Below are 12,088 nucleotides of genomic sequence, written 5' to 3'. Positions count from 1 at the left end.
TAAAGATAACTCAAAATAACTTTTACATGTATGTATATATGAAAAATATGTGAATGAATTGCTAGCCAACCTACATTATGTTCAGTGAAAGATTTAGTAGAAAGCAGTTTTTAAAATTATTATACTACCCCAAGAATTACTTAAGAAACTCACGAATTCAAAATGCACATGGTGTTGGCAGCCTAATGATGTGTGAGGCACAGTGCTATGCTCTGCAGGTACAGGGATGACTAAAATCATAGTGCCTGACCTTAATAAGCTTACGTCTACCCAGAAGCTAGTCAGAAAAGCCGATAACTTCAATTTAACGTAGTTAGTTCTTTGATAAAGCTATGAAGCACTGGGGCTGCGCTTTTAGACTAGTTGGGGTCACGGACGGGACAGAGTGAAGGGAGGGGTGATATTCAAAACAGAATTTATGGAGGAGTGGCAGCATGAAATGAGTCTCAAAAGATGAGTTGTGTAACTCAACTAAAGAAGAAGAAAGGTTTATTTGGGTAAGAGGAAAGTATATGAAAATATGAAAAAGAAGTAAGCGACGATAGCAGTGAAACAGGAAGCCCGATTCAAACTATATTTTATCAGATAGAAAGTAATTAAACGTTCTAATTGGAAGAGTGTCGTGGTGAGATTAGCATTTTCTAGTGATCGTTTTGGTAGAAAAGTGAAGGATGGATCTAAATAGAAAAAAAAATGGGGATGGGGAAAGATTGATGTGGCTATTGCTGAGAGCGAGGAGAAATGAAATGGGCCAAATCTAGGACAATGGTGGTAGGGATGAAAAGAAGAGAGTCCAGAAATATGCCATATTATCAAGTGGGCACAGTTAGTGAATTTTAGGGTATGGAGAGAAGTACAGGATGACTCTCAGATTTCTAGCTTAGGAAACACTGGGCTCCACTAACTCAATATGGTAAAGGGAGGAGCAGGAATTTTGGAATTGTAAGAAAAAGTCATTATATGGTAGATGGGGAGGAGACGGAAGGAGGTACATGATGCGTTCATTTTGGTTACACTGAATTTGAGGCTTAGCATGGTCACTCCTCACTTAATGAAACTTTACTAGACACCCATCACTCAGAATAAATTGGGGTGGGAGGGCTGGGTGTGCAGATACAAAATGAAATCTGACCGAGTGTCTGACCTCCCATCTATTACTGCTCTTCCTTGTCTCCCCCCTAAGCTGTTCATTTTTTTCTCCCCACAGTGGGAACATATGGACAACAGAGTCAGTAGGTTTGAAGTGGTCAGGAGGAAGGAATGGGGAGGAGGATAGGAAGGGGAATAGAGTTAGGCTCTGGAGTCCACCCTAAAGAAAGGCTCTTCATGAACTGTTTCAATACAATGTCTTCTAGAATTAATTGCGTCTTTAGTTTGTTATGCTTATTAACATAGCTAACTGTTAAATGGCTAAAATCCATCCTCTGTTAACTCAGTGACTATTACAGAACTGTGAACAAAGGAGTATCTAACAAGTTTCTGTTGACTACTTTATAGTGAGATAATTTAAAAGGTCCTAAAAATAATTACAGCATGTGAAGAGACAGTTTTAAGCTTTTTGGTTTTTGTTTTTCCTGGTAATTGGAACTTAGGATTAGTGAAATTTGTAAGTAAATATTATCTTTTTTTTTTAATTACTTTTTTATTGTGATAAAATATATGTAACATAGAATTTACCATTTTAACCATTTTTAAGTATACAGTTCAATGGCATAAGTACATTCACACTGTCGTGCAACCATCAACACACCTATCTTCAGAATTTATACTACTCCGATTCTTAAAAAAATATTAACTGATGTAAGAATCAAGACCCACTCATCACATGCTTTTCTATTTTATATATTCCACTTAAAGAAAAGCAGAACTTCTGCTGTGCTCTAAAATTATATCTAGAGCAATTTCTTCATAAATTGAGTATCAGCTTATGGATATTTAAATTCAGCGAAGAATTTTAACATTCTACCATTTTTATGTTCTGTAAGAGAAACGTGTTATTCAGTTGAAGCAATGAACACTCTTAAGTTCAACCATACCAACTCTATGAATACTAAATACTCTCTTTAGTTAAAGTGAAATTTAAAGTTCAGATCTCCATGTGGTTCTAGGAAAAGAAGAGTAGGCCAGAATGTGAAATAACAATAATGAGCCATAGTCTAGTACAGTTCTTGGTCCACTGTGTTGACTGCAATAAATGTTTTAAATGAATAAGAGAGTTTACACGGAGAGAAAACTAAATAGTCGTTATATAAAAATTAGTAACTTAACAATTGTTTAGATCATGATAATTAATAGGTGAAATGAATATCCTGTTACTCGCTGAGAGAAAAGTTAACAAAAGAGTCATTAGAAGAGCTTGTGTGAAATAAGCTACAAGTATTATAATGCACTAATTACATTTTAATAGATAAAGACTTTTTAAAGCTAGGGAGAGGCAGTAAGTGATTTATCAAAGGTCATACTCTGGAGTGGAGGGTCACAGGGGATGGCCTGGGGCCTTCTCAGGTGGAGATCCAGGGTGGGGAGTAGCCATGAAGAGTGCAGACAGTGGAGCCAGGCTACATGCGTTTCAAGTTCTACTCTGCCACTTACTATCTGGGTGGAATCAGGCAAACTATTTAACCTTCGTCTGCCTCAGTTGCTTTATCCACAAAATGAAGCTTATTATAGGACTTCTGTGAGAATTAAATTTGTCAATACAGGTCAAGTGTCTCAAACTATCTGGCACAAACTAAAAGCTTAATAAATGTTAGGTATTTTTATTGCCATTAATCCTTCTTGATTTAAAACATGGCACAGGGACTAAATTTCCCTTCTCCCTGAGAAGAGTCCAAAGGAATGCAAAGTACTCATGGAAGGTGTTCTGTTTCACTGGCTTTCATTTATTCTTTTGTGACCCAGGCTGAAGAAAAGTGACCTTTCATTAAGACAAGAATACTGCTACTACCACTGCCACTACCATCCTGCATCATGACCACAATCACCACCACCACCATCAGTGATAGCAACTCTACCAGTTCATCATTACCACCATCACCACCATCACCACCACCACCAGCATCATCAGAACTACCGTCACCATAAGTTTCACCACTTTTTCCACCATCACCATCGTGATGTTACCCCTAGCACCATCATCCTAATCTTTACCATCAGCACATCATCACCACCACTGGAAACAACAATAACAAGACCTTTAATATCCATGTGAGTGTACACGTGAACTCAGAAGTGTCACTGGGAGAGTGAAGAAAAACAAGATGTAAATATATACATGCTAGTAAAAGGAGGAACAGGAATTTTTTTAAAGGATATTTGGAACCAAGTACAGAGATAGCAGTAAGCATAGGAAGTAGTCATTTTCGAAAGATTTTTTGACAAGTTTGTCTTACATTATTATTACATAATTAATGGATTTCACAAACTTAGGGTTCAATTAGCTAAAGGAATATACCAGGAGTAAACAAAAAGTCATATTTATGTGCTGTACACAAAGACTGAGCCAAACGCTTCAGAGTAAAACCAACAGAAAGGTAAAAATTAAGACTCTCATGTTATATGCTAAGCTGTGCTCTTTGAAATTGGTAGCTAACTAGTGGTTAAGAGAACGGGCTGTAATCAGAGTCCTGGGTTTGAGTTCCATTATGTGCTACATACCTGACCTTGAGTAAGTTATCTGACCTCCTAATGACTCAGTTTTCTCCATCTGAAAAATGGTGATATCCGTTATTTAGAGTTTGTGTGAATACTTAATGAATACTAATATAATGTTGTATGTCAATTATTTCTCCAAAAACCCCCAACTGTAACCATGTTACACCTGTAACCATGTTAACACCAGCACTTAGCACAATGCTTGTATTAATCTAAGATTAAGACCTACCTACCTCTAAAAAAAAATTAAAAAAAAAAAAATCTTGTCACTCCCTAAACACTTCCCCCCTCCCCCCAGTTTTAACCATGGAGTAAGTGGTACCTTCATTCACAGATAACAGCTACCCTCCATTCATCCCTTTCCCTCATTCCAATCCCTCATCACAAAGGGAACTCATTGACAAATTCTCCCTGTTTCACCTCCACAGTGTAGCTCAAATCCATCCACTTCCTGGCCCCTACTGCTGCCGAAGCCCAGACCACTCTGATAAACCCTGTCTCCCAGCTGCTACTCAGTACAATCCATTCTCCACACAGCAGCTAAGGTAAATTTTAAACATGTAAATCAGATGATGCTTAAAAATCTTTCAATAGTTTCCTACTGCAGTTAGAATCAGATGCTAATGCTTTACCATCATTTTTTCTACTTGATCTGTCCCCTGCCCATCTTTTCTACTTTACCTCTTACACTCTCACCCTACCTCTAAAAACTGTCGTTCCATCATCCTTCTTACTGTTTAACATACTGAGCTTTTGACCCTTCTTTCAAAAAGGCCTCCCAGACTCACTTGTCTAAAGTAGTACTCTTTGGGCTTCCCTGGTGGCGCAGTGGTTGAGAGTCCGCCTGCCGATGCAGGGGACACGGGTTCGTGCCCCAGTCCGGGAAGACCCCACGTGGGCCCGTGAGCCATGCCGCTGAGCCTGCGCGTCCGGAGCCTGTGCTCCGCAACGGGAGAGGCCACAACAGGGAGAGGCCCGCGTACCGCAAAAAAAAAAAAAAAAAAAAAAGTAGTACTCTTCGTACTCCACCCAGTTCCTCTTTGTCATTTTTCATAACGCTAGCAATCAAAAGTTATATTTATTATGCGTCTGTTTGTTTATATTTATTAATTTATTTAATCTCCTATTATCAGAATGTAAGTTCCTTGAGGACAATTATATTATTGAATACATTCTATTCCACGTTCTATTATTCCTATGTTTTATTATTGATCATGACGTATATTATTGATCAGGTTTCTATTCTTAGTGCCAAGAGAAGTGCCCAGCATATTACTGAAATGTAATAAAATGTTCACTATACAAATGAAATTTAGGGAGATCTAAATGTCTGAGTGAAATAATATCTCATTATGCAGAGAACAACTACAATGGTCATTTTTTTATAGAGGAGGAAGACCTCAAATCCCCAAATGGAGGCAGAAGAACAGATGGGTAATAAATTCAGGGAGAATTATGTTTGACGATCCCATAAATATTTTTCTTATAAGGTGTTCTGAAATAAGTACAAGAAAGGTTAAGAGAAACTTTAACAATTTTGCTTAGTTCCAGAGTTTAAAATTGATCTACGGTATCCAAAGATTATACTTTCACTAACACAAACATTCAAATGCTAATCATTGCCAAAAAAAACCACAAAAAAAACAAAAAACGGTACTGGGTGATAGGTCCAAAGCTTAGGTATTGTGATTATTTACTTATAGGAGTATGTGATTAGTTAGTTATGGGAATATATAGTATCTGGGAAGCAAAATTGAAAGTGACAGCATTTTAATTACTCTGTACTCACGGTGCATGGGGTCTGCATCCATGGTTCCCCATCGATCTGCATTGGCAGAGACTTGCTAGTCCTGGGGAAAAATATTTCATTTTCAGTTTAACATGGAAATACTTGATACAACAGACTATATGTCCCATAAAAAATTATGAGACCAGGGAATGCAAATATGGTAATAACTGGGCTCTGCACTCAAGTTACCTCTTTGAAAGGAACTTCAACTTTTTTTTTTGCCACACCACGTGGCATGTGGGATCTTAGTTTCCCAACCAGGGATCAAACCCGCACCCCCTGCACTGGAAGCTCAGAGTCTTAACCACTGGACCACCAGGGAAGTCCTGGAACTTCAACTCTTCACTATTAATGAATACCATGAAAGGTGTCTTAGTTACAGGAATGTTAAGAGTTTCCTGGTAACTGTCGTGATATAAACAAAAATTCTGGATGCCAAAAGACAAATGCAGTGTTTATGTTTAATGCCACAATCAGAATTCCTACAGCCAAAAGGGCCTCCCTTGTTTTCATGCAAACCCACATTGTAAATGTGGAGGAAAAGTGTTTGACATCTCAGATTTTCCAGTATCAACACTTTCATATATATAACACCAATTATATCTGTGCTATAATCTGTGGTTTTACGTTAGGGTAAAAATAGACCTTTTCTCTACAGGTAAAATTTTGAAAAAATGTTTTTTGTAAAGATTTAAATGTAATACACATATAAAATCTTACTTTATAATAATCCATTATTTAATTTATAGAAGCAATGGCAGACTTTAGTCCATGAAAGAATGTAAGTTAATGGTGCGTCAACAGTGTTTCCATTGGGTAATTTGCCTAGTAGATGCTTTGATGCTTCAGTAAATTAAACTGAGTGTGAGCCAGATTAGAGGGGGTAGAATTTGTATGTTAGAATTGTATCCACGGTCTCAACAAAAGAGAATCAAATTCCAATGGACATGGTAAGTAACAGTGAACCAAAACTTTGTAAATACTGTCATTTTCATTATTTTGAAATATATCAGCATTAATCACTGATAACTTGAGGCACAGATAAAACAAACATGGTTATCAGAGACTTGTATGGTTTTAATTAATTTGTAGTTATGCCATGTCAACCTCCTTTCTCAATTATAGAGAAAGAGCTACCTGATGACCACAGAGGAGCACTGAGCCAGCCGCCGCCCAGCACTTTTCAGTCCTGTGTATATTTGCCCCATCTCCATAGCTCCTTCCAAGCCAACCACCTCCAGCAGCTGATCACTCAGATCTGAAAGAAAACAGAAACCTTGTAAATTACAGTGCATATGCATATGTGCACAATTTCATGTCATTAGATGTTATGGAAATGAAAAATGAAAGCTACTTCACAAAGAAAGCTTCTCTGTCTTGGATACTCTACTAAAAGTAACGAAAAGATGGCCTACTTTTGAAACTCTCAGTTTAACCAGACCCTGAGGTGCTGTGGGAAAAGATGTGCTGTCAGCTTATTCTAAAACAAAACGGGAAGAATGGATTCTGAGCCAAATAATGCCAAAAAATATACCAGTAGTTTTTAACATCAACAAACTTAACGTTATTCCACATGTATATATGGAACATTTTACATCCCACATCAGACATTTGGCAGCAAATACACATTTCAATACTATAAATAAAGTATGAGGATATGCTGTCAAACATGATTTTGTTAAATTACTCGAAAAAAAGACCTTAGAGATCATGGAATTAAAGTTTCTCAATTTAAAGATAAGACTTGAGGCCCTAAATCATTGAATGAATCGTCCAAAGTCATAGGTAAACTTGAGCAGGATGTCAAGTTTTTCTTGAATTTGAAAAAAAGAAATTTTTTTTTTTTTATGATAAGGAATGTGCTACCAAATTCTACTTGGGAGTAGGTTTGATAATTAGCACAATACAATCATAATTTTTTTTTTTTTTTTTTTTTTTTTTACCAGAGGACAGTAAAAAGAGGCTAATAGTATTACATATTGCTTGTCGACTGTTTCCTAAGTACCTGTCACTGGATTAGTCACTCTCTGTATATCACCTTACTGGCTCCCCCCGCAAAACCAGTTTAAGACAAATATGATTATTAGAATTTACAGATAGAGAAGCTAAAAATTAGAGAAGTTAATTTATTCGTATTAACATACATAGGAAGTGACAGAGCCAAAATTTGAATCCAATCACTCTGAGGCCTAACCACAATGCTGTATTTGATAAATGAGCCGTACCAAAGAGAGAGACTTTTAAAACTTATAGAAATATTTCTCATTTAGGGAGTGAGAGTGTTCTGTGTGAGCTCCAAAGTCCCTTTTCAACCTGAAGACTTTCACTCAGTGGGAAAGCAGAGGAAGTACTCACGTCAGTAAAAGCCGACAGAGTGCGGTCTCAGCACACAGCCCCTTCGCTTACTTATCTGGCTCAGGACACCTGAACCCTTGATTTGAAGGTAAAATTCTAGATGCACATATATGATCCTTTTCTATACTGATATTTTCATGTAATCCCATGTATTTTCAAATGTCAATAAATTGTTTAATATTGTTTTAGTAGCAACAAAAGCTGGAGGGGGTGGCATAGAGTGGCACAGGGTAGGGCATGATGATTATACAGATAATAGCTAGTCGTAGCTGAGGGTGGACTTGAAGAAAAACCAGCATGTGTGTGTTGTATGTACTCCATTTTGTACAGAAAGCCCTCATTCCCCACTAATGAATCCATTTGAGCACGAAGTTGAGAGAAATAAATGATATATTTTCAGCGTTGTTCAAATGTGTGGTGAATAGCACTTTGAAATCTCAAAGTTTGCTAGGCCCATGATCTTTGGCAAATTTTATATAGGCCCTGAAAACAAAAAGTGTAACCAATCCACTGTATTTTTTTTGAAGAGAACTGACTTAAAAAAAACTATTATTTTTTAAACTTTAAGCTCTAGCTGCAGCATGAGATTTCTTCACGTGGACACAATCATTCAGCTACCAGATCAAATGTTAACAAGTCCTAATAACCGAGAACATTCACCTTGCTGTTCTAAACCCTATTTAGACTTACTTCTCATGAAACTTATTCTGTGTTTCTAGTTTAAATTTATGTTGCCAAGAACAGATGGACAAGGAATGGAAACATATTCTTTCAGCTGTAGCCGGCACTAAAATGTGCTTGGCTCTATAGCCTGGGTGTTAATATACGCATTTTTTAGATACATGTCAACCAGCAAACTGCACTGTGGCAAGCACTAAAACCCCAGATGTGTGTCTGGTGATATTTATAAAACAACAACCACCACAAAAGTGAAGTTCATATTTAGTATTACATATTTTCCACTGCTTGATTCTTAAATAGGTGAAATGTTATGCTGATTTCTGTAAGGATCTGGTTGATGGAAACTATTCTACAAGAAATGAAATACTTTCTCACAAGAGAGTTAATCTGTATAAGCCCTAACTCCTCCATGAATCACAGGGATTGTCTACACCCACACCATATTGCTACTGTCTACCACCCTCCTTCTGATTTTTTTCTTTCTTTTAATTTGTCTTTGTTTTTCTCCCTGCAAAAATGCCATGAAAATCAATTCTACCATTAATAATTGGTAATGAAGACATTTCTTACAGATTTAGAAGACCTAGGCTTTCAAACTTTCATGTTCTTGCTAACACAAAGAACTGTAGAGAAATGGTGGTCTATTTACTAGCTCTGGTCAAAGTAAATAAATACCATATTCCTTCTAATTAAGTGTTCAGAAAAAAAAGAAATTCTAATTTGTGCGGCATAAACACGCCCATAAACACTTCTACATTTTTTTATACAGGAGCCTGCAACGTCTGTGTACAACTGCTGCCTCTTACATACTGTCTTTGAGGTCAGGGTCCTGACTGACTTCAGACAAAGATAATTTCTATATAATTTTGAATTCTGTTTCTACATGTGGTACCATCTAGAAACATCAAAGACTTCCTCACGTCACATTCTAGCTAAAATTTACTTTAAGTGCAGGTCCCTTGGGATGTCATAACCAACCAGGTTCACCTCCTTAATTGGTCTGCTACCTGGCTATTGTTTTCATACTTAAAAGTAGGAGTAGTGAACTACAGCCCATGAACCGAATCCAGACCACTGCCTGTTTTTGTATGGCTTGCAAGAATGGTTTTTACATGTTTACAAGTGGAAAAAAAAAATTAAATGACATATTGTGACATCTGAAGATACATTAAATTCAAATGTCACCATTCACAAATTAGTTTTTATTGGGACACAGCCACTCATTCGTTTAGGTTTTGTCTATGTCTGCTTTCACACTACAATGGTGGAAGAGAGTGGCTGCAGCAGAATCACATGGCCCAGAAAACCTGCAATATTTATTATTTGGACCTTTAGAGAGAAAGTGCCAAACTCTGCTTAAGAAAACATTAACTATTTTGGGCCACTGAGTTTTTCACTTTAGTTCTGCCACTATAAATCCTAATGGCATCACAGTGAGTGGCCTGAAAGACATAATGTCCGAGCACTCATTCCTCAGTGTGTGTATTGGTGCGTAAAAAAGCTGCTCTCAACCATGGCATCTCACCACACTCATGTACTGTGAGGTTTCTTATAATGAGTTTGTTATCAATCATGTAATACCAGAGTTTCTAAATAACTCGGTTACAAAAGAAACTAGAGCAGCTTCACATTCAGCATTATGCTCAGTCATTGCATCTGCTTGGCTTTCTTGCGTGTGAAAGTAGAATCATAGGTAGGAAGGCAGAAGTTGCATCTGGGCCAGGAGATGCAGGTGAGAGCTCCCCCTGGGGGAGTCATCCGCTGAGCACTGAGAAAGCCTGACCTGATATTGGGAAGTGTGTCTATTCCAAGGAAGATAGTGCTTTTGATCAATTAATGATATGAGATATACTTCTGAAGGGGAAAAATAGTACGTTCCTGAAAGAGTTAGCATATCTTTCCAAATTGCTCCAGGGGTACAACAGAGGCAACAGAATCTGCCAAATTTGGTATTTTCATATTTAAAATAGAGAGTCTAGAAGAGGTACTTCAGAGGGAAGAAACTTAATGAAATAAGCAAAACTGGCATATAGTACAGTAAGATTCTTAACACGGGTCAGTGACTCTGAATGCAGAAGAATGTAACTTTTTCACTAACATGTAATTGAAATTAAGCACTTCTTTCAATTATAAATTTAGGCAAGAAACCATAGTCGTAGTAGAAATATCTCTGACTTTGTCACTGACAGATATCATAGATATTTCCATATCACATTACAGTTGTTGCAATATTTCAAAATTCTATTTATACTAATCTTTACTGACACCTTAATAATTATTGAGCCCCTCCTAGATTTCTAAAGGTAATTTATTAATATGGGAAAAGAATCTAAAAAAGAGTGGATATATGTATATGTATAACTGATTCACTTTGCTGTGTACCACTGTAAATCAACTATACTCCAATAAAAATATTTTTAAAAGAAGCACATATATTACTAAATCAAAATCTTAACATTTCAATATAATTGATTTCCTTTGTAATCCTGCATATTTTTTTGTGAATTTAAAAACATTACTCTGAGAGTCAGTAGATTTCACCAGACTGGCAAAAAGGACTATAATTCAAAAATGATAAGAAACTCTACTTTAGAGTTTAATTTGCCTTATGACTTTGTATATCTTTTCCTGAACATTGTAAGTGCTGCATTAGCGTTACACAAGGAATCAGGGGTATGAAACGTAAAATCTGAAAGTCAGGGGTGCGGTATAGATTTGAGAACACAGGAGCAGAACAGCTAATAAATGGATAATATTTATTCATAGCTTAGGCTCTTCATTTTTGACAGTTATACCCTGATAATATGTCTCATTATGTAATTGTTTCAGACTGCCATATGTAGGGAACAGAAGAGGATGCATTACGAACACAGACTGAATGTGGGTTGTAGCATTTTGGCATTTCGTTGAATATAGTGTGTACTGAAGGGAGAGGAATGGGGTGGAGGCAGGGCAGGACATACTCCTTCATGCATGGTGTCCAGCAACATGCTGCAACACAGGGGGCAGCTATGTCCTGGGGCACACTCATTGACTCAGCAAGGACATTTTGTCATCACCTAAACTGCTAATTGTATCACCAACAATTAAGTCCTTATTTGGCCAGGGCTAGACGAAGCTAGCTATAGAGTTGTACCTTCTGATTGTGGGTAGATTATATGCCTTCCAGTGATGCTCGTTTTATCTAGCAGACATTTGAAACATGCCTGAGGATCCAGAATAAACTTTTAAAAAGCCAAGGGATGTATGAAATTCCTCCATCAAAGCAAATGCTTCAAGGATTCTTTTCTAACATGTCCATCTATTGCCCGTTGATTTTTTTTTTTTTTTAATAAATTTATTTATTTATTTTTGGCTGCATTGGGTCTCTGTTGCTGGGTGCAGGCTTTCTCTAGCTGCGGCGAGCGGGGACTACTCTTTGTTGTGGTGTGCGGGCATCTCATTGCGGTGGCTTCTCTTGCTGCAGAGCACGGGCTCTAGGCGTGCGGGCTTCAGCAGCTACGGCTCTCTGGCTCTAGAGTGCAGGACCAGCAGCTGCGGCTCACGGGCCCAGCTGCTCCACGATCTTCCCGGACCAGGGCTCGAACCCGTGTCCCCTGCATTGGCAGC

General features: G+C 37.5%; 1 protein-coding gene across 6 annotated transcripts in view; it reads right to left on the bottom strand.

The window, feature by feature from the left end:
• DGKB (diacylglycerol kinase beta) overlaps window positions 1-12,088 on the bottom strand; it is a 703,373-nt gene that overhangs the window by 31,181 nt on the left and 660,104 nt on the right. For all 6 annotated transcript variants that reach the window (XM_029233668.1, XM_029233663.1, XM_029233664.1 and 3 more), the window contains 2 exons: window positions 6,581-6,701; window positions 5,444-5,504 (listed from right to left, as the gene is read on the bottom strand). In XM_029233668.1, coding sequence (XP_029089501.1) covers window positions 5,444-5,504; window positions 6,581-6,701 — 182 coding nt within the window. The remainder of the gene's footprint in view (window positions 1-5,443; window positions 5,505-6,580; window positions 6,702-12,088) is intronic.

This window comes from Monodon monoceros, unplaced genomic scaffold (assembly GCF_005190385.1).
Source record: "Monodon monoceros isolate NGI ecotype Baffin Bay Population unplaced genomic scaffold, NGI_Narwhal_1 Super_Scaffold_2, whole genome shotgun sequence".
NCBI classification, from domain to species: Eukaryota; Metazoa; Chordata; class Mammalia; order Artiodactyla; family Monodontidae; genus Monodon; species Monodon monoceros.
This window is presented reverse-complemented; position numbering and strand designations above follow the sequence as displayed.